The sequence below is a fragment of the Dendropsophus ebraccatus genome, chromosome 7 (genome assembly GCF_027789765.1).
Source record: "Dendropsophus ebraccatus isolate aDenEbr1 chromosome 7, aDenEbr1.pat, whole genome shotgun sequence".
NCBI classification, from domain to species: domain Eukaryota; kingdom Metazoa; phylum Chordata; class Amphibia; order Anura; family Hylidae; genus Dendropsophus; species Dendropsophus ebraccatus.
The window spans coordinates 135,799,672-135,821,717 of NC_091460.1; the positions used below are offsets into that span (position 1 = coordinate 135,799,672).

At 43.6% G+C, this 22,046-nt stretch overlaps 2 protein-coding genes across 4 annotated transcripts in view; one reads left to right on the forward strand and one right to left on the reverse strand.

The window, feature by feature from the left end:
- NUDT6 (nudix hydrolase 6) overlaps positions 1-22,046 on the reverse strand; it is a 55,832-nt gene that overhangs the window by 31,505 nt on the left and 2,281 nt on the right. The gene's annotated exons all lie outside the window — the stretch shown is intronic.
- The window catches only part of AFG2A (AFG2 AAA ATPase homolog A), a 232,919-nt gene that overhangs the window by 5,482 nt on the left and 205,391 nt on the right, over positions 1-22,046 (forward strand). For all 3 annotated transcript variants that reach the window (XR_011364004.1, XM_069978570.1, XM_069978569.1), the window contains exons 2-7: positions 2,030-2,154; positions 4,413-4,570; positions 9,790-9,851; positions 13,079-13,684; positions 15,042-15,171; positions 20,106-20,162. Coding sequence is in view for 2 of the 3 variants with exons in the window: in XM_069978569.1 (XP_069834670.1) it covers positions 2,030-2,154; positions 4,413-4,570; positions 9,790-9,851; positions 13,079-13,684; positions 15,042-15,171; positions 20,106-20,162 (1,138 nt within the window). In the remaining variant the exon portion in view is untranslated. The remainder of the gene's footprint in view (positions 1-2,029; positions 2,155-4,412; positions 4,571-9,789; positions 9,852-13,078; positions 13,685-15,041; positions 15,172-20,105; positions 20,163-22,046) is intronic.

A 22,046-nucleotide genomic window follows, 5' to 3' on the forward strand; every position in this document is an offset into this window, starting at 1 on the left:
GGGCTCATGCACATAATGGAGAGGACTACTTATTGTCCATGTTATTCAGGAGATCTCCGGTTCAGCTGCACAGAACAATGTAAGTGATACATCATTCCGTTCAGCTTCTCTGTCACTTAAATAGGGCAGCATAACCTACTGACAGTCTGATTTGCACATACCATATGGCAGCAGTGAGTTTCTTGCAGTGAAATCCGCTATGGTACTAGTTTCCATTAAAGTCTATGGCACCCCATTCTCGCAGCGAATTTAAATTCCACTGAGAGAATGTATAGTGCCATAGAATTATACTATGCTTACCTGTCCACTTTCCACCGTTGCTGTCCCACATGTTTCTCTGGGTCCCCGCACACTGACAGCCTACTCAGCCAATCACTACATTGTCTCACCACAGCACGTGATTGGCTGAGTGGGTTGTCACTGAGCAGGGATCCAGAGTAGCATGGATGGAGCAATGCGGACAGGTAAGCATGGTGTCAGGAGCTAGGTAGTTAACTTTTTTAAGTCTATGGCACTATACATTCTCTCAGTGGAATTAAAATTCTCTGTGAGAATGGGGTGCCATAGACTTTAATATTAGATTTCACAGCGAAACTAGTTTTATGCCTAAGACCCACCTTAATTTTTAGTCAGTCTTTGAACCTGTTCTGTTTTATGAATATCCTTTTTTAGGTGAGGTCTCCAGGATTTCTATTCCAGATGAGGACACATGTATGTATATAAATAGGTCAAATCACCTCTTGATGATCAGTGATAGCAACAAGATCTTTTCAGGAGGGTGGACAAACGCAGACGGGGGTGTGTGTGTGTGTGTGGGGGGGGAATGTCTAATACGTCAGAATATATATGAATACATTTCTATCCAAAGTCCATAGCTGCATGTAGGACCAACATTTGGATAGAAATAAAGTTAAAGAGGTACTCCAGCAAAAATGTTTTTCTTTTAAATCAACTGGTTTCAGAAAGTTATACAGATTTTTGATTTGCTTCTATTTAAAAATCTCAAGTCTTCCCATACTTATCAGCTGTTGTATGTCCTGCAGGAAGTGGAGTATTCTTTCCAGTGCTCTCTGCTGCCACCTCTGTCCAGGTCAGGAACTGTCCAGAGCAGTAGAAATCTCCTTCTCTGGACGGTTCCTGACATGGACAGAGATGTCGTCAGAGAGCACTGTGTCAGACTGAAAAGAAAGCATTACCTGCAGCACATGCAGCAGCTGACAAGTGCGGAAAGACTTGAGATTTTTAAATAGAAGCAAATCACAAATCTATATAACTTTCTGAAACCAGTTCATTCGAAAGAAGAAGATTTTCGCTGGAGTGCCCCTTTAAGTTTCAATATTGGATTCCTTACCTCACGTCATATATTGCGATGTGGTGTCACTAGAGATCTATACACAATCTCCATCTTCTCACTGGTTATACCTCTTGAAAGCAGTTATACGAAGGTACAAGTGGTTTTGGGGGGGGGTTCAAATTGTGGGTACAGAGTCGCTTTAAAGCCTCTTTGAACTCAATGTCGTATCAATAAGTCTATATGCATTACCACTGAGGGAGTACCTTAGCAAACAACAAAAAACTGATGGACGTTAATCCCTGGGGGCCCCAGAGCTTTAGCCTTGCCAGTTTTATGGATAATATGGTCCTGTTCCCATAAACTGATAGGTAGGGATGGTCCAAAACTGCCGAGGTTCGTACGAACCCGAACGCTCGGCATCAGATTCCCGCTGTCTGCCCGCTCCGTGCAGCGGGTGGATACAGCGGGAGTACCGCCTGGAAAACTGGGATACAGCCTATGGCTATGGCTGTATCCCAGTTTTCCAGGCGGTCCTCCCGCTGTATCCACCCTCTCCACGGAGCGGGCAGACAGCGGGAATCATTGCAGAGAGTTCGTGTTCGCATGATCCCGAACCGAACTAGGTTCGGCCCATCCCTACTGATAGGCCATCTTTTCATGATTGTTGTTATAGTTATGGTGGAAAAAAATGTATGGCTTATAAATAAAGTCTTATTTTTTTTTTTTTTTTTTCAGAAGATGACAAGGTGCCTAAAGTATACAGATGCTCCTTTATACAGCTTGGACTCAACAGAATGAAATCAGCTGGATTGTGCATTGGACGGCCTGTTTTACTTACCAGTGAAGATGGCAGACAAGAGGTATACTGATTGAACAGAAATGCAATTCACGTCTCAAACCGATAACACTGAGGTAGCTGTCAGCTGCTGTATGTCCTGCAGGAAGTGGTGTTTTCTCTCCAGCCTGACACAGTGCTGTCTGCTGCCACCTCTGTCCATGTCCGAAACTGTCCAGAGCAGGAGAGGTTTTCTATGGGGATTTGCTGCTGCTCTGGGCAGTTTCTGACATGGACAGAGGTGACAGCAGAGAGCACTGTGTCAGACTGGAAATAATACATCACTTCCTGCAGGATATACAGCAGCTGATAAGTACTGGAAGACTTGAGATTTTTAGAAAGTAAATTACACATTTACCAGCATTGATCAGTTTGATGAATGAATATAATAGTCCCCTGGGGTAATTAGAGGGAACCAATCACTGGCAAAACAGCCCTGTAGTGTTACATACGCTATAAAGCCCTCTGCACTGATTCTTACTATATAGTTAATTGCTACCAGCTCTCCTTTTAGCCCCTGGAAATGAACTTTTAAAATTTCCCACACCGCATGCTAATTACCTTTATCTTGTCATCTGGGCGGTCCTCTTCGGCCACGTAGTCATGACTGGCGAGAGATTTCGCCTGTAATTATCTGTCTCTGGGTGTGATTACCATTGCAGAGCTTGTAGCGCCACAGAGGGGGCCATCCTGTAATCTTGTATAGGCGCAGACGTCATCGCTAGGCCGGACATGGGCAGTACGCCAGCATTCACTCTGTTTCGGGTATGACTTAGCGCCCCTCTCTGTGACACTGCAAATGACACCCCAAAGAGCACCGTAGGAGGAAAAATAAAAGCGCTGTGGCACTCAGAAGGAAAAAATGCAAAACTGAAAATTGTCTCTGTCCTTAAAGAAGAAATCCATGCAAAAAAAATCTGAATGAGCAGGGGATGGGGAGAACATAATAAACAACCTACAATTACCCCTGTGCCTTTGTAGCGCCACATTGTGTTCTTTAACCCCCGCTGGGATTCTCGATCTCTCCTCCCCTGCTACATCACAACCTGGATAATGAATGCCCCACTCAGCCAGTCAGCTACTGGGACAGGACACCGCTGCAGTCTCTGACTGGCTGAGCAGGGTATCTATCACCCTTTCCTGCCATGTCATAACATAGTAAGAAATGTTGAGAAGATGATATCCGGCAGGCCAGAAGCTTTGTCATGTGACTCTGCAAAGGTACGCGGACCAGTAAGTATAGGTTGTTTATTATGTTCTCCCCACCCCCTGCCAGCACTGTAATTATTAGTTTGATCGGACTTCTCCTTTAAGGCTTAAATCCACTGTGTCCTTAAAGGAAAAGTCCAGCAAATAATTTTTTTAAATTATTATATTGCCCACCAAAAGTTATACAATTCACCAATATACACTTATTACGGGAAATGCTTATAAAGTGCTTTTTTGCCTGCACTTACTACTGCATCAAGGCTTCACTTCCTGGATAACATGGTGATGTCACTTCCTGGATAACATGGTGATGTCACTTCCTGGATAACATGGTGATGTCACACCCTGACTCCCAGAGCTGTGCGGGCTGTGGCTGCTGGAGAGGATGATGGTACAAGGAAAAATGCCTTATTTTCAATGGGAGCCTGGCCGGAGCGTATACACATCGTATAGGCTCCGGCCGAGATCCCGTGCGGGTCCGCAAATAACTGACATGTCAGTTTTCTGCGGCCGCAATTGAATGAATTGCGGCTGTAGGAAACCCTGTCAGTTCACACAATGAAGCGAGCAGCTCCGGCCGCTTGCTTCACCTTGTGCTATGGGAATCTCTGATGCGGGCTCGCGCTAATGCGCCCGCATCAGAGCTCTGCGGCCGGAAAGATCACCTGGCCGGAGGATCCGGGCAGAGACTGGCCGTTCCGTGACCTGGCCAGGGTCACAGAACGGCCGGTTGTTCACGTTGTGTGAACATAACCTGAAGGGTTAAAAGGAAAAATAGTAAAAAAAATTAAGTCGGCATAAACCTACAGATTCGCTTGAAGTACCTTGCTTTAGGTCCTGCATCTTCGGCCCCCAAAGATCATCTGTTACTATCTGGGGTATATGTGTCTGGCGGTATTATCACATAATGAATAATATTTGCATAAACCATAAAACTCCTTTGATGACATCTTTAATTTTAGTTGTTTCCTCCTGTTTTCTGTGTGTACTAATAGGAACAAGTGCGACTCTTACAGTGATTATTGCTTTATCTCCATGTATCTTCCATCTATGTATGTTCTGTCCTCCTTCTAGGTTTGCACTGCATGGCCAGTCAGTGGTTTTCCCTCAGGGAAGGCCGGGCTAGCTTCCACTGCTCAGAAGAATCTCAAGGTGAAGCCTGGTGATTCAGTTCATATTCAACCTGTGACCGGACCTTTATTACAAGCCGAAGAATTAGAAATCACACTCAGGTATGAGATAACACATAGAGAACCATTCAGCGTGTTACAATAGAGCATACATGATGGACAGATACAGATACATTACTGACAGTGTACCTTACAGGGGTGGTGTACCTATATTAGGCTAATTTTGGAGCACATAGGCATCAAAGATTCATATGGTCTTACACAGAGCTGGCCTGCTTGCTCCACTGATTATCATTAGAAGGAGTGGGCTCTGGGGGCAAGCAGTGCTCCTAATGGTGCTCCAGACCGAAGATTACGCTGCTAGGAGCACAGTAACGGCACAGAGGATGAAGGTAAGAGACATACCTTCCTCCTCAGCGTCTCCTGTGGAATAGGGGGCTATCAACAGGTTAGATTTTTTAAAATCTTGTCATCTTATCCTGATACGCCGCTCTTTTCCTACCATTGTCGTCAGCTTGTTTTCTAGCTTACCAACCACCACTCTGCTCTAAGAGCACAGGTCTGGCTCCTGTATATATAGCTATAGTATAAATATTTATATACAGTGGCATAAAAAGTTTGGGCACCCCTGGTCAAATTGAGTGAAAATAAAGCTAATCATACCGTACTATGTGCGAATTATAATTTGGCATTGACAAGTCAAGAAAAAACAAACTGAAAGATATCTCCAGTATTTACAGCCTACTGGTATTACGCATTTCTAATCTATACCTGTAACTACCTTTAGGGTAAATTTAGAGACACAGGTGGTTAATATCTTGCTATGTGTCACTGTTACTGCATGCTGTATGGGTGGTTTTTTTCAGGCGGGATACTTTTGCAGGATTATAGCACCATCTAGTGGAATAATTGCATGTTGCTTTAAAGTAATGTTGCTGTGTACTGCAGCCCTAAGGAAATAAGAATTAGTCGTCACAATTACAATGTGTCTTTATAAATAATCATAGAAAGGCTATAAAGTACATTTAGTTTATCAGCAATATAAGTTGTCTGACATCATTGATGTAAGATGGTTGTGTGATTACATGTCCAGTGAGATTGATAGGTAACAAATATTCTGTATTTATTGCATATACTGGTAATGGAACAAGCATATTGATTTTATTTCCTTTTTGTGAATCAAAATAGACTCTGGATTGTGGATATATATAGACTCTGGATTGTGGATATATATAGACTCTGGATTGTGGATATATATACTGTATGTCCTACAGAAAGTGGTGTATTCTTTTCAATCTGAAGAGCAGAACAGATGTTTCTGTATTGGGATTTGCTACTACTCTGGACAGTTCCTGACATAGACAGAGGTGGCAGCAGATAGTACTGTTTCAGGCTGGAGAGAATACACCACTTCCTGCAGGACATACAGCAGCTGATAAGTACTGGAAGAATTAAATTTTTTTAAATAGAAGTAAATAACAAATCTCTGCACTTTCTGGTACCAGTTGATCTGAAATAATTTTTTGAGGGGTGAACAACAGCAAGTGTAGCATTGTATATAGCCCCCTGAGTTATGTAAGCAGGGTGACTACACTGTTTACATAACTCTCATTACAGTTGCTTTCTGACAACCTCGGCCAGCTGCAACCAAGTGAGAGGGTGCCTGGAGATGGAAATGCCCCTTTAAAAGTCTTCTTCTGATTAGTTGCTGTTATTCCCTAACAAATTATACATAAGACGTATGAGGAATTTTCATCAGTTGTGTAAGGAGCTGTACAGTAATGTTATATTACAGACTGTATAATCATGTTCCTATTTACTTGTATTGTACCTGCTCTTGATTAGAGCTAATGGTCATAGAATAGAACAGTAGTTATTTTAGTCTGCTGTGAGGGGGCCTTCACACATACTGGATCCATTGAGCTTAATGGACTGAATGTAATCTAAGGCTACGTCCACACGTGGTAAGACATCGGCCATCTGAAATGTTCCCATTTGACACTACATTATGTTTGTGGTATACATCAACAAACCAGCAGAACTCTATATCCACATATACTGAGCTGTATCTGTGCCCCTGCAGCTCAATGGACTGAACATAGTCTAATAGCGGCTAGGTATGGTCGATTTCTAAGCATGTGTTTATTTGCATAACTCAAAAACTTGGACCCAACCTCGTCACTATTAGGCCATGTTCCCACTGCGTAAGTTTAGTAATAATCTCGGCCTTTGTTACAACGGCCGTGATTACTACGGAACTTAAGTAGTGGTAAACTGGCTCAGTTGCCCCTAGCAACCAATCAGAATCCACCTTTCATTCCTCACAGACTCTGGAAAATGAAAGGAGGAATCTGATTGGTTGCTAGGGGTAACTGAGCCAGTTTCACTTTACACCAGCTTGATAAATTTCCCCCATAGTGTACACTCCGGCCGGGATCCTTAGTGTGTCAGTTTTCTGCAGCCGCTATTCAATGAATAGCGGATGCAGAAAACCCTGTCAGTTCACATAATGGAGCGTGTGCGCCCGCATCCGAATTCTGCGGCAGTGAAGATCACCCTGGATGATCTTCTCAGACACCGGCCGTTCCGTAACCCGGCAGGTTACGGAACTGCTGGTGTCTTACCACGTGTGAACATAGCCTTAGATTACATTCAGTCCATTAAACTTAATGGATCTGGCACAGACCTGTTGTGATATATGTTGTCACACCATTCTGCTGGTTTGCCTTCACAGACCACAGACATTGTAGGTGTGAACTTAGCCTAATTATTCATATTTTCTCTCTGGTTTTCTTGGGTGTTTATGTTTATGAATAGTGTTGAGCGGACTTGCTGAACTGTTCGGCAGCGTTCCCTGAACCCGAACACTCAACATTTGAAAAAGTTGGATGTCACCCTAGGACAACATGGATAAAGCCATAGACTATGTTCACATTTTGTATAAACAACGGCCGCTGTTTGACATGTTTCTGCAGCCGATATTACCATATCGGCCACAGGAACTTTATTTTATTTGGATTGTGGACACGTTTGGGTGTACCTTCAATCCAATTAACCATTGAAATCTATTCAGTGTACGGCCGTCAGAACAGCCCAAGGCTATGTTCCCACTCTGTAAGAGACCGGCCTTTCCGTGACCCAGCCGCTGAATTCGGATGTGCCCGCATCGCACACAATGGAGCGTGCGGCCGGAGCTCCATTGTGTGCACTGACAGGGTTTTCTGCGGCCACTATTCATTAAATAGCGGCTGCAGAAAACTGACATGTCCGTTTCTTGCGGCGCCACTAGGGATCCCGGCCGGAGTGTATGTTATGTGTATACACTCCGGCCGGGATTCCTTAGAATGCAACACTATGTAAGCAGCGTAGTAATCACAAAACTATTACGCAGTGGGAACATGGCCTTATATTGTGTGAACAGAGCAGAACAACAGCCAGAAATAATTGACATGTCAATTATTTTCGTGGCTGTAGCAAACAACGGCTGTTGCTCAATACACTGCGTGAATAACGGCCGTTGTTCTCATAGAGTTCAATACATTATTGATAATTTTAAGATGAGTACGGCCATTATTTTAATCGCAAACAACGGCCGTTCTTGTCTTAAAAAATACAGTGTGTCAGCATAGCCATAGGCTGTATCCATGTTTTCCTGGCATCCAACTTCTCCAGAAAGTGGAAGTCAAATGCATTTGGGTTTTGAGATCATTGCCGAACCTGAACATTTTGGTAAGTCAGCTCAACACTATGTATAGATTTAGATTTAGTTTTTTCCAGAGTCCAGACACATATTTTTGTTTCTTATAGAGCACAGACATTACTCACGTCAGTCCTGGTCAAATGGCCCTATTACACGTCCCGTGCAGAAAATCGTTATATCGTTCAAATTTAAACTATAATCGTTCCGTGTATTAGCAGGGAATGATCGAAAAATCGTTTATGTGTCATTGATCGTTGATCATTGATGATTGTAACTAACGACTATCGTTCTCTGTAATATGGTGAACAATTGCAGGTTAACGATAAAAAATCTTGCTTGCGATCGTTAATCATTGATTGTTAAAAATCGCTTCGTCTAGTAGAACCCTAATTCCCCTATCAAACACACAAACTTCCTTGGTTAACAAACCGGAAAGTAGTGTACAATGGCGAAAAAAGGTTAGTTTGGCTAGTGAGGCTATGTTCACGGAATGGCCGGTCTCTAAAAAGATCGTCCTGGCCGGTACTGCAGTACCGGCTGGATAATCTTTCATGGCGCAAGGTTCTAATGCGGGCACATCTGAGTGCGCCCACATCAGAACTCCTCACAGCACACTATGAAGCGTGCGACCGGAGCTGCTCGCTATAGTGTGCTCTGACAGGGCTTTCTGCGACCGCTATTCACTGAATAGTGGCCGCAGAAAACTGACCTGTCAGCTCTTTGTGGCCCCGCAAGGGTTACCGGATAAAGTACGTCTATTGTTACCGATTGCAACAACGGGCGTACTTTTCCGAAAAGATATGCTGTGGGAGCATAGCCTGAATTCTATATTTCTATGAGGCTGGTTTCACACTGCGTTTTTGTAATGTTTTTTTTTCCATGTGTTTTATAGAAAGAAAAAAAAGGATCAAAAAACCAATTGAAACGCATCATTTTTTTAGTGTATGGTAAAAAAAAAAACCTGATGCATTTTAATCAGTTTTTTTATCCAAATAAAAAAAAAATAAAAGTCAATGGAAAAAGGATGCACACAAATACATCAGTTTTTTCATCTGTTTTTTTTTTTTTTTTTTTTTTGCATAAAACGGATGAAAAAAAAATGGATTGCAAAAAACGCAGTGTAAACCCAATGCAATGCCTTTACATCTAGCCTACAGGAGAAAAGACACAGTCATCTCTATAAATATAGTCTCGATGTATATACTTTCAGCCTAGGTTTAATATCCATCGGCATGTACAAAACCATTAATCCACAAAAGTAAAAATATTTGTCTCCTATATTTCCCCCCAAATGTCTGTGTGAAGAGAGGGGATCATTCAGCAGGCATTAATATAAGTAATACCCTCATACATGCCTCTTAGTGTAGCGTGTTTACCCGGCTCCAGATGCACACGGGAGGATTGGGCTTGTCTGAATGAATTCCTTTATGTGATATTCTGCTGCCTTGTTATGAGGGCTTCTGGACAAGTACGTACACCATGCAAAATTGGGTTAAGCTTATTACTGCAAAGATTGATAAACCTTAAGTAGTAACATCTGGAAGCCCCCTGTGCCAGCGTCCATGTTACATGTGAGAAGCCTTTATTCACCGTGCCGACCTGTTTCTATTCATCATCACAGGGAGAAGGATGCCAGCGCTGTCAATGTTGAAGAGTTCTCTTCTTTTCTGCTGAGGCTCATGGGTAAGAGTTGTTTCTATATTCTATGGCAAAACTAAGGCTGGGTTCACACTGTGTTTTTGCAATCCGTTTTTTGCAAAATACAGATGAAAAAACGGATGCATTTTTGTGCATCCGTTTTGATCTGTTTTTCCATTGATTTCTGTTATTAAAAGGGGATCAAAAAACGGATGAAAATGCTTACTTTTTTTTAGCGTACACAAAGCCATGGTCAACCATATTTTTGTGTATGCTAAAAAAAAAAACATGCGTTTCGATCCATTTTTTGATCCTTTTTTTTCATGCAAATCCACTACGGATCCATGTAGCGTGAAGATCTATGGGGGTTACCTATCTGCAGCTGAATATTCATTCCACTGTGGATATGTAAGCCGCCCCCTTTAACCCCCCGCCGCCCGGCCTGGAGCATACATTACCTGCTCGGCGCACGGCTGTGTGTGAAGCTACCGGCTCCTGTCGGTCCCCATCAGCCAATCAATGCTGCCGTGCACTGATTGGCCGATGGGGAGCGAGGTGAGCCGAGAGCCTCACTTACAGCCGCGGCCCTGAGCAGGTAATGTATGCTCCGGGCCAGGCGCTGCGGGCGGAGGGATGCGGGGGGTTAAAGGGGCCGGGTCGTATACTGCCAGCGTCGGATCCGGTATGTACGAAGCTACCCAAAAAAGGTTATCCAGCGTTAGGAAAACATGGCCACTTTCTTCCAGAGACAACACCACTCTTGTCTCCAGTTCAGGTGTGCTTTGCAATTAGTCTCCATTCACTTCAATGGAACTGAGTTGCACAGCCTACATCCAAACTGGAGAGAAGAGTGGTGCTGTCTCTGGAAGAAAGTGGCCATGTTTTTCTAATGCTAGATAACCCCTTTAAAGCTGGTATTATTTGTTTTCTTCTTTAAAGGGAACCTGTCACCCCCCCCCCGTGCCGGGGCAGAGCCTGGCTGACCCCCCGGTGGAGACCCTTGTACTTACCCCGTGCACGAAGACCCGCTCCCATTGCCGAGATATCGCCGTCGGAAGCCCATCGCGCGCTCATCAAAGATAAGTCTGACGCTCATAGAGAATGACTGCTCCATTCATTCTCTATGAGTGTTGGACTCATCTATGATGAGTGCACGCTGGGCTTCCAACGGCGATATCTCGGCAATGGGAGCGGGTCTTCGTGCACGGGGTAAGTACAAGGGTCTCCACCGGGGGGTCAGCCGGGCTCTGCCCCGGCACGGGGGGTGACAGGTTCCCTTTAAGGAAGAAAACAAATAATACCAGCTTTAAAGGGGTCCTCTTTAAGTGTAACTAAATGGGGGAAAGATCTCTTTATCTAGGACAGAAGACCATTTGGAATGAACTATATTATGTTGGTGCACAATTACATTTGTGTATAATTTATCTTCATACAACTAGTTTAGGTTTTGGGGGAGATTTATCAAACTGGTGTAAAGTAAAATTGTATTAGTTGCCCCTAGCAACCAATCAGATTCCACCTTTGATTCCTCATAGATTCTTTGAAAAATGAAAGGTGGAATCTGATTGGTTGCTAGTAGAGATGAGCGAACCGGGTTCGGGTTCGAGTCCATCCGTACCCGAACATTCGGTATTTGATTAGCGGTGGCTGCTGAACTTGGATAAAGCTCTAAGGTTGTCTGGAAAACATGGATACAGCCAATGACTATATCCATGATTTCCACATAGCCTTAGGGCTTTATCCAACTTCAGCAGCCACCGCTAATCAAATGCCGAAAGTTCGGGTTCGGATGGACTCCAGCATGCTCCAGGTTCGCTCATCTCTAGTTGCTAGGGGCAACTAAGACAATTCTACTTTACACCATGTTTGATAAATTTCCCCCTTTATGTTCATCGGGTTGAATTGTCCTGAATATTCTAACTTGTCACAATCTTTTCAGTTTCTTCTACTACAGTATATATCTATAGATAGAATAGACAGAAATGATATATACACCACATGCACCATTGCTCCCGAGCTTCCATTAATGGTTAGTGAGGTGTGCAGAGCCGAGGATTGTAAAAACAAGCTGCTTTCCAATCTCCGGCCTTCTTTCATTACCAGTATGGAGGCAAACAGACCATGGCACCGATTAGGAGCCTGTGCACTATATATCTTCAAATTCTGCGGATGAAAGATGTGCTGATCTGCTACTATCCATAAGTGCGGTTTATTCTTAAAGTAAAGAAATTAATTGGACATATGCAGCAAAGCTGAGATGTTCCCCACATACATACATACACCCCAACCGCATGTGTCTAGCCCATTTGTTTTATTTTTTGAATTTATTGAATAAGCAAAGTTGCCCTCATTATTAACATGGAATATGTTGCTGCCGAATATAGTTTATGTTAGTATATTTCTTGTTTCTACTATTGTTGAAGTTATGCAAAACTAATTTGTTCAGTCGTACTGGGACATACGGCAGACTGGTTGCTAAGGATGTGCCATACGATTGCTCAGAAGTGCACACCTAGCAACCAGAGTGTCCAGCAACATTAAAGGGAATCTGTCACTAGGTTTATGCCGCCTTAAATGAGGGCAGTATAAACTAGTGATATAAATGCTGAACAGATCGGTGTATTACTTACATCATTCTGTTCAGCCGTTCTCCTAATATGCAGGAGAATAGGATTCTTGCCACACCCCTCCCCCCGCCTTCCAACTGCTGATTGACAGTTGACTGCCTTAAGGGTGCGTTTACACAGAGAGATTTATCTGACAGATTTTGGAAGCCAAAGCCAGGAATTGATTTGAAAAGAGGAGAAATCTCAGTCTTTCCTTTATGACCTGATCCCTGTTTATAGTCTGTTCCTGGTTTTGGCTTCAAAGATCTGTCAGATAAGTCTGTCTGTGTAAACGCACCAATACACAGCATGGATAGATAACTGCCAATCAGCAGCTGGTGGGTGGAGTTTTCAGCTTCTCATGAATATCCAGGACTACTGGGCTCATGCACATAATGGAGAGGACTACTTACTGTCCATGTTATTCAGGAGGAGATCTCCGGATCAGCTGCACAGAACAATGTGAGTGATACATCATTCTGTTCAGCTTCTCTGTCACTAGTTTATGCTACCCTGAGATAGAAGACCATAAACCTACTGACAGAGTCTCTTTAAGCAGTAAAATGGATTTACACTGTGCCTAGAAGGTTATAAGAGGGTTAGTAATTTTTCGAACATTTATTTATTTTTTTTTAAATATTCACTTATTTTTACTTTAAATTGTAGATGGGAAAGTAGTTTTACCCGGAAACCTTATAAATGTGAGTTTCTTCGGGAGGCCGTGCAGCTTGCAAGTATCCAGCATTAAAGGACCCGATGGCGGTGTGCAAAAACCAATACACATTACCACCCTGGAAACAACTGTTGAAGTTAATGTGGACTCTAGCAGTTTGGACTTATCATTACAGCTAAGCTTACTAGATATGGAGGAGCAGCAGGACGTAGCTGTTACCAGTACACCAAGCAAAGCCGAAGAAAACAAATCCTCCCTTCCTCCTTCACATTCCGAGGTTCTAATAGACGAGCCAAGCCTAGGAGAGCCTTGCCGAGAGATTCAGAGTCCCACCTGTGTGGTATCTGGTAGAAGTGATGACAGGGTTGGAGTGCCTCCACATAGGAAAGCTGGAGTCACATGTAACACTGATGTATTTTATTACATTTCTCCTCTAACGCGAGTCAGATGTAAAAGTCCTAAGGAACTTTGTGGAACACAGGATGATACGAAAAACAAAGTTAGTTATGATATGATTGGTGGTTTACACACCCAGCTCGAGGAAATCAGGGAAACCATAGAGCTGCCGCTGAAGCAGCCTGAATTGTTTAAGTCTTATGGTAAGTTGACGCAACATAGCAAATTATAGCATAGTTATTAAAGGGGTAATTCACCAAAAAGAAATGTTTGGGGCCAGAGATTTGTAATTTACTTCTATGAAAAGAAATCTCAAGTTTTCCAATACTTATCAGCTGATGTATGCCCTGCAAGAAGTGGTGTATTTTCTCCAGTCTGATACAGTGCTCTCTGCTGCCACCTCTGTCAAGGACAGAAACTGTCCAGAGCAGTAGTAAATCCCCATAGAAAACCTTTCCTGCTCTCCAGAGTGGAAAGAATAACTCTTTCTGTAGGACATACAGCCAGGGCTGTATTAATAGCTGCTGCTGCCCTAGGCACTAAACCTGGAGACGCCCCATCTACACGCACCTATTGGCGATACCAGACCTGACCAATACCACCATACCCCCCACCCCCCTGGAAAAGACACCAGATTTACTGGCAAGTCTGAACGGGAGGAGAAAAACTAAAAAAATAAAAAAAATAAAATTGTTTTTTTTCTGTCCCCTTGCTCCCTGGGGCTGCCCCCCTGCAAGGTGCTGCCCTAGGCACTGCACCACCTGTGCCTAGTGGTAAATACGGCCCTGCATACAGCATCTGATAAGTGCTTGAAGACTGTTGATTTTTTAATAGAAAGTGGCAGAGATTTGTAATTTACTTCTATTAAAAAAAAAAGCTCAAGTCTTCCAGTATTAAGCAGTTGCTGTATGTCCTGCAGGAAGTGGTATTCTTTCCAGTCTGGAGAGCAGGAGAGGTTTTCTATGGGGATTTGCTACTGCTCTGGACAGTTCCTGACACGGACAGAGGTGGCAGCAGAGAGCACTGTGTCAGACTGGAAAGAATACACCTCTTGCTGCAGGACATACAGCAGCTGATAAATACTGGAAGACTTGAAATTTTTTTAATAGAAGTAAATTACAAATCTCTGGCACTTTCTATTTAATTTACCAGAAAAAATATTTTAGTGAACAACCCCTTTAAACCTAAGAAGTCATCTGACATGGTGATATATGCTGTCAGTCTGTTAACCCCTTAAATTTTGTATGCAAAGTATCCCAGAATATCTCAGCTAGCAGTGATGCAGTTAAGTTACCTTTTGAAAATCTAATAATTTTTATTATTATTATTATTATTATTATTATTTTAGTATTGCAAGTGCATTACAGCCCCACAGAAACTACACGTATCATTTGAGTCTAGACAGTGTAGAGGCGGGGGGGGGGGGGGTTCATCAGTACAGTGGTTGAGGGGGCAAGATTTGTTTACTTTGCATCCATTGCATTCAGGTATTTCATGTCTATTTGCTACTGCGCCAGAGAACCTTTTTGATTGATCTTTTTTTTTTTGTTTAACTTGCAGGAATTCCTCCTCCGCGCGGAGTTCTACTCTATGGGCCTCCTGGAACAGGCAAAACACTGATAGCACGTGCAATCGCTAATGAAGTCGGTGCTCATGTATCAGTTATCAATGGTCCGGAAATAATGAGCAAGTAAGATGAACTTTGATCTCTCTTGGCTTTCTAATCTGAAGAGATGTGTCAGTGTTGTGACTGATATACGGCCATTTCATTGACGAGCCTCTTCGCCTTGGAACATAGAATGTCTGATTGCTTTTCAGAAGTATAAGGAATATGCAGAAATTCCAACTTTTTCTAATAGCATTGTTTAATCTGTATATAGTACTCTAAGTAAATAGGCGCTGTCTGATTTATATATGAATCATCCCTATTACCAGAAATCAACAGTACAGGCAATTTTAAGAAACTTTGTAATTGTGATTATTAGTCGAAAAATGCATTTTTATCATGAAAAAGCAGTTTGAAGCTGTCTTCATGATTTTCTATGAAGAGGGGAGGGGTGGAGGGAGATAAGGCACCAAAACGGGGTAACAAAGAGTTAATTTACAGCCACATCACCGACTATCTCCTCTGACAGTTAGCTCTGACCTCTGAATACCGGCTTTCATGCAGTTCCTGCTGTGTAATCCTTTGTTCTCTGCTGCCTACTAATCTTTCTCCTCCTCCCTCCCCTCTCCATAGAACAGACAGGACTCGGCTAATGTAACTCGGCTAATGTTGAGATTTCCTGATAATGAGCAGTGAATGAGAAAGAGGAGGGGGGGGGCTGGGGAAAGTCTTTTTGAATGCAGATAATGGAAGATTTGACTAATAAACCCAATTACCAAGTTTCTTAAAATCGCCTGGACTATTGATTTCTGCCAAAAAAAAAAAAAAAAAAAAAAAAAAAGGACAGTGACACTGAAAGTGATATTGCCCCCCTTCTTCCATATCAGGAGTTCTCAGCACCATTTTTAAAGAGGACCTGTCACCCCCCGTGCCGAGGTGACAGGCTCCCTACGCCCCGCTAGAGCCCCCTATACTTACCTGATCGCGTCAGGTCCCGCTTCTTTAGCCGGTCCGGTGACGGACATTTCAGCGCCCGGCGTGCGCGCTCCTGTGGTGAGTCCGATGCCCATAGAGAATGAATGGTGAGTCCGACGCTCCATTCATTCTCTATGAGCGTCGGACTCATCTCAGGAGCGCGTGCGCCGGGCTTCGGGCGCCGAAATCTCCGTCACCGGACCGGTTTAAGAAGCGGGCTCTGGCGGGGGGTCGGGAGTCTGTCACCCCTGCACAGGGGGTGACAGGTTCCCTTTAAGCTTATATTCTGGACATTTCATATCTTACCATATAAAGGATTTCTTGGTGGTCTGTCCCCTCGTAAATTCATGTTATTGTCAGTAGACAGCGTCGAATGGGCAGGACTTCTTGGCTGTAGTGCCCCATATCATTACCTACATGGCCCCTATGTGTCATCATCCGCACCTCTCAGTCCCGCCTCTCAGCTGCGTCATCGGAATGGGCCGTCCTAGAGTCCTAGGCCCCGCCTCCTCTATGGGCTTATGTCTAGGTCGGCCCATTCCAATGACGCCATTGAGGGGGCAGGGCCTAAGCAGTGATGACGTCACTGAGGCGCTGCCCATACAGCACTGTCCAGCAATGATATGCATTTTTGAGGAGAGAGAAAACCAAGAAATCCTTTATACGGTAAGGCTATGGTCACACGTAGTATGAGACTGGCCGTTCCCTGACCCGATTCGGGTCACGGAATGTCCGGTCTCAGAAAAGATCGTCCCGGATGAGCTTTAGCGGCGCTGAGTTCTGATGCGGGCGTATCTGTGCGTGCCCGCATCAGAACTCCCCACTGCACACAATGGAGCGTGCGGCTGGAGCCGATTGCTCCATTGTGTGAACTGACAGTTTTCTACGGCGGCGCTATGGATCCCGACCGGAGTGTATACTATGTGTATACACTCTGGCTGGGATTCCTTCAGCCTGCAGTACGATGTAAGTACCACAGAAATATCTGCGGAACTTAGGTAGCGTGAATATAGCCTAAGATATGAAATATCCAGAATATAAGCTTAAGAATAGTGCTGAGAACTCCTGATATGAAAAGGGGAGGACAATATCACTTTAATCGATCGTCGCTAATGCGGGAATGCCAATGGCGCATTTTTATTTATTTTTTTTAAATTGCTGTCTGGTTTCCGCACTTGGCACTGGTCTTTACCTGAGCACTGGCCTAGTCCGGGGCACTGGGGGCAGGACCGGCGCCTTCCAGTGTGACTATATCCCCTCCCCTCTGTTACACGGCTCCATTGATTCTAATGGGGCACCATGGCAGAGGGGAGGGGGGGTTGTCACACTCTGAGCTGGTGGGTCTATTGAACTGTTATAATATAGTGAGCCAAGGGTGCCAGCCCCAGGCAAGGGGGGGTAGGGGTGGCGGTGTGAGGGGTGCAGTGATGGAATCTGTGGAAACTTGGGAACTTCTCTGCGTGGATTCCTCAGTGTGAACACACCCTTACTGCGGAGGTGAGGTGCACCTTATAAATCACTGTTGTCTCTTTTTCTCTCGTTACTTTTCATATCGGTGTCTGCTTTATAGCTGCACCAAATGTACAGCTAATTCCCTGCCTGGTGAAGTAATATATCAGTGTTACTGAACTGTATACAGATAGTATTGGTCTGACTATTGTAACAGGAACGCTTCTCTGCTGAGGCTTTCATACTCGCCCAGGAATGTCTTCCATAATTTCATATGCAGCTCAATAGGGAATGGAAGTGAGGTCCCGAATGTCTGTAGTGATGACACAAACATAAAGCTTTTATTATTCTAGAAGACAAAAATCAGGTTCTGGTCTGTAGCTTTATGGTATTCAGTGGAATAGGGAAGAGGGTATAATGGACTCAGCAAACCCGTCTTTACTTTGTTCCTTTGTAATGAAGACGGTTTTGCCTGATTGTCGTGATTGGAATGTCATCATGGTAAGTAAGCACAGGCGCTGGAGCAGGTAAGGTGAGTAACGCAAATGTGAACAGTGTCACTGCCATTATACCTGTCAAAACCTAAATCAACAGTAGAGATAAAAGCAAGTTTGCAATTTACATTCATTATTTTTTTTTGTTTGTTATCATGGAAAACACAGCACTTCCTGTTCTCTGACTGTAAAAACAGGAAGTCCAGTGTTTCCCAGATCATCTGATCATCGTTTGGATAATCGTTAAAGGGGTTGGCCACTTTATAGTAAAATAGTTCAGTGTAGAGTATTAGTCAGTGTACTCACAGCCCTTACTGACAGCAGCTCCCTGTGTACTCACTGTATATACTGACAGCAGCTCCCTGTGTACTCACTGTATATACTGACAGCAGCTCCCTGTGTACTCACTGTATATACTGACAGCAGCTCCCTGTGTACTCACTGTATATACTGACAGCAGCTCCCTGTGTACTCACTGTATATACTGACAGCAGCTCCCTGTGTACTCACTGTATATACTGACAGCAGCTCCCTGTGTACTCACTGTATATACTGACAGCAGCTCCCTGTGTACTCACTGTATATACTGACAGCAGCTCCCTGTGTACCTCATAAAGCTAAGATCACACACCCCTCCTCCAGGCTGTGCTGTCCTGCTCTGTTGTGTTTCTGTCCATAAAATGGCCGACATGGAGGAACATGTGACTAGGCCCCACCTCAAGTTTCCTTCTTAGGCATATACAGGTTCAGTGGTTGACACTTGCACGCTATAAACCCGCACACCGATCACAGGATACATTGCGTACGAAAAAAAGAAAATGCACATCTCGACGCATGCGTTTAATTTTTTTTTTTATTTGGGCGCCAACCTAAATTGTCGGCGGTTTAGCTACGCAACAGCGATTTTTTTTTTTTTTAATTTTTTTTCCTCCCGAATTTAGAGAGGGCAACGCACTGAAAGCTCCCTCAAAGTATTCTTTTGAAAAATGTATGTTGAGCAATGGGATACATTGCGTACAAAAAAAGGGGAAGAAAATGCACATCCCGGCGCTTGCGTGAACCGGAAGTGTCGGCGGTTTAGCTACGCAACATAAAGTTTGCTCAAAGTATTTTTTTTTTAAAATGTATATGTTGACCAATGGGATACACTGCATACGAAAAATGTCCCACCGCTCCTGTTCTTTTTGTAAATCCAAATTGATAAAAGAAAAAATAAATAAATAATAAAGAAAGCTTGGAAAAATGCAACATAATAGCATTTATTGCGTGTGAACATTTATAATATTCGTAGATTGCGTACGAAAATAAAAGGAAAGATACGCCCACTGGAGGCAGAGAGAACGGGGGAAAAAATGACTCGCCCCACCTACAGTACTTGAACGATAATCTGTTGTTCGTTGTTCCGTGGAATCACTGATCGCTGATCGTCCGGGCAGTCCATAGAGGATAGTGACGGTCTGCTGTCGCCGCTCCTATACCACGGAGCGATGGCAGCAGATCGCTGCTATCACAGTCGTTTGTTTTTCTACATGGTTGAAAGACAAACGACTGCACCGATCAGCCAACATGAACGTTGTCGGCTGATCGTTACCTTCTATTCCACGGGACGATTATTGGCCGTAAGGGCTTTTAAAAGCATCAGGAGACTGGGCCTGGATTTCTGGTAAGTATAGCTGTTATATAGCTGCCTGCAGGAGACTGGACCTGGATTTCTGGTAAGTATAGCTGTTATATAGCAGCCTTCAGGAGACTGGACCTGGATTTCTGGTAAGTACAGCTTTGTTTTACAGCATGATAACAAAAAAAATAAAATAATGAATGTAAATTGCAAACTTGCTTTATATCACATCTACTTTTGATTTAGATTTTGTTATAAATGACAATGACACTTAAATTGTATAGATGTTTGTATTACTGTCAGATGTATTGGCAATCAATAACCCCTCATAATACAGTACAGGCGTGAAGCTTTATCTCTGCCTTGTGCACAACGACATCAATAACTGCAAAGTATAAAAGAAAAAAAAGCTTTTTTTGTGTAGATGAACTGTACTATATAAGTCCGAGCCATTATTTTATATTGTTTATCTTTCATTGCAGATTTTACGGAGAGTCAGAAGCCAGACTGCGCCAAATATTCGCTGAAGCATCACAACGGTTATTATAACTTTTTTTCTTTATAAAGATTTCAGGATTATAAATTAGATTTTTTTTAATGGTAAGGAACGTATGTCACATAGGAACAAAAGAATTTTGCTCTACATACACAGAGGAACCCAAGAGAAAGCAGGGGGTTCACAAAGCATTAGATTTCACAAGTCCATGGAAAATGTCAGCTGACAAGGGTTTAGTGACATAGTTTGGAGTTTTATAGGTCAGATAACATTGACATGAACTACAGGTGGAAGTGTTTATGCTCATAGCACAGAGGCCTCTTTGGATTTTTGCACAGCGGTGAACCGGAGCTTTGCCGAAACGGCAACTCAGCTCTCTTCACTTTTATCTCCATAGAAGGTTACGGGTAGAGATGAGCGAACCGGGTTCGGGTTCGAGTTGATCCGAACCCGAACATTCTGTATTTGATTAGCTGGGGCTGCTGAGCTTGGATAAAGCTCTAAGGTTGTCTGGAAAACATGGATACAGCCAATGACTATATCCATGTTTTCCACAAGTTCAGCAGCCACCGCTAATCAAATGCCGAAAGTTCAGGTTCGGATCGACTCGAGCATGCGCGAGCATACTCGCTCATCTCTAGTTACGGGGTATTATTAGTATCAACCATTATTTACCGATTTATGGAGGTCCAATCAATCCTTGGATCAAAGGGTCAGTGCCCACCTCTGCCAACCAAAGCCCGTCCTGATTTTGTCTTTATTAGTGGAGTTCCCACTTGTCGGGATTCACTGATAAAAAATACTATACACCTGCAACAGAGAAGACTTTCTCCAAGATTTTGCAGCATGTCAGGGAATATTTGCAGTTTCTTCCAGTAGAGCATTTGGGAGGTCAGACACTGATGTTAGATGAGCGGGCCTCTAGTTCATCCCAAAGGTGTTCATTGATTTTGAGGTCAGAGATCTGTGTGGTTAAATATGCAAAAAAAGGAATCTGTGGAGCCTCGGTTGCGAGTCTCAAAACACGGGAATAGCCAGATATTCCAAGCCTGTTGCCACGGAGTGCCTTCAAATAGGGAGAGCACCACACCACCCTGATAAAAAAAAAACTAAAGTCCCACTCGGTTGCGAGTATTGGAACAGAAATAGGGAAACAACAGTGTCAAAGTCTAGTAGGGTGTGAGTATTGTGATATGACAAGGGCTTGCCAAGGCAGGCATCCATCCACAGACAGCTGTTTCGGGGTATTTGCCCCTCGTCAGTGTGGAGCAGGGTTCTAGCTACTTGGGGCAATGACAAATCAACCAAGAAAACACGGTAATCACTGAGCTCTGTGTGGACCAGTCAAGTTCACTTACACTAAATGCCCCCAACCAGGTGTTTATGGGCCATGTTTGTGCACTGGGGCACAGTTAGGATATGTTCACACTACAGAATCGGCGACGAATGTCAATCAGAGTTGGCGCTGCTTGAAATCCTGCCTGTACTGTTGATTCAATGGGATTTCTCAAGTACAGTCCACCATCCTAACCAAGAATTGACGTGTCATTCAGGCAGGTAGCGTTCCTCTAGCGTTCGCCAAGCCAAAGAGAAAGGCATTCTCACTCCATAGAATATGTGTCGATTGCTCCAGAGTCGAGTGGCGGCATGCCTCACACCACTCCATCCAGTGCTTGGCAATTTAAAGGGAAATTATCAGCAGGTTAGAAGTATCAAACCTAATATGTCTGTATAGTGCAGAGGGTGCTGAATATGAAGGTAATTTTCTTACCTTCATCCTCTACACAATTTCTGTGATATTAGCAGTTTATTCCCTATGCTAATGAGTCATTTTGGTGCACAGGGGGAGGGGCTACTGCCCTGTGCATGATCCACTTCGGCCACCAAGCTTTGCTGATATACATTAGAAGGGACGGGCCAGCCGGGG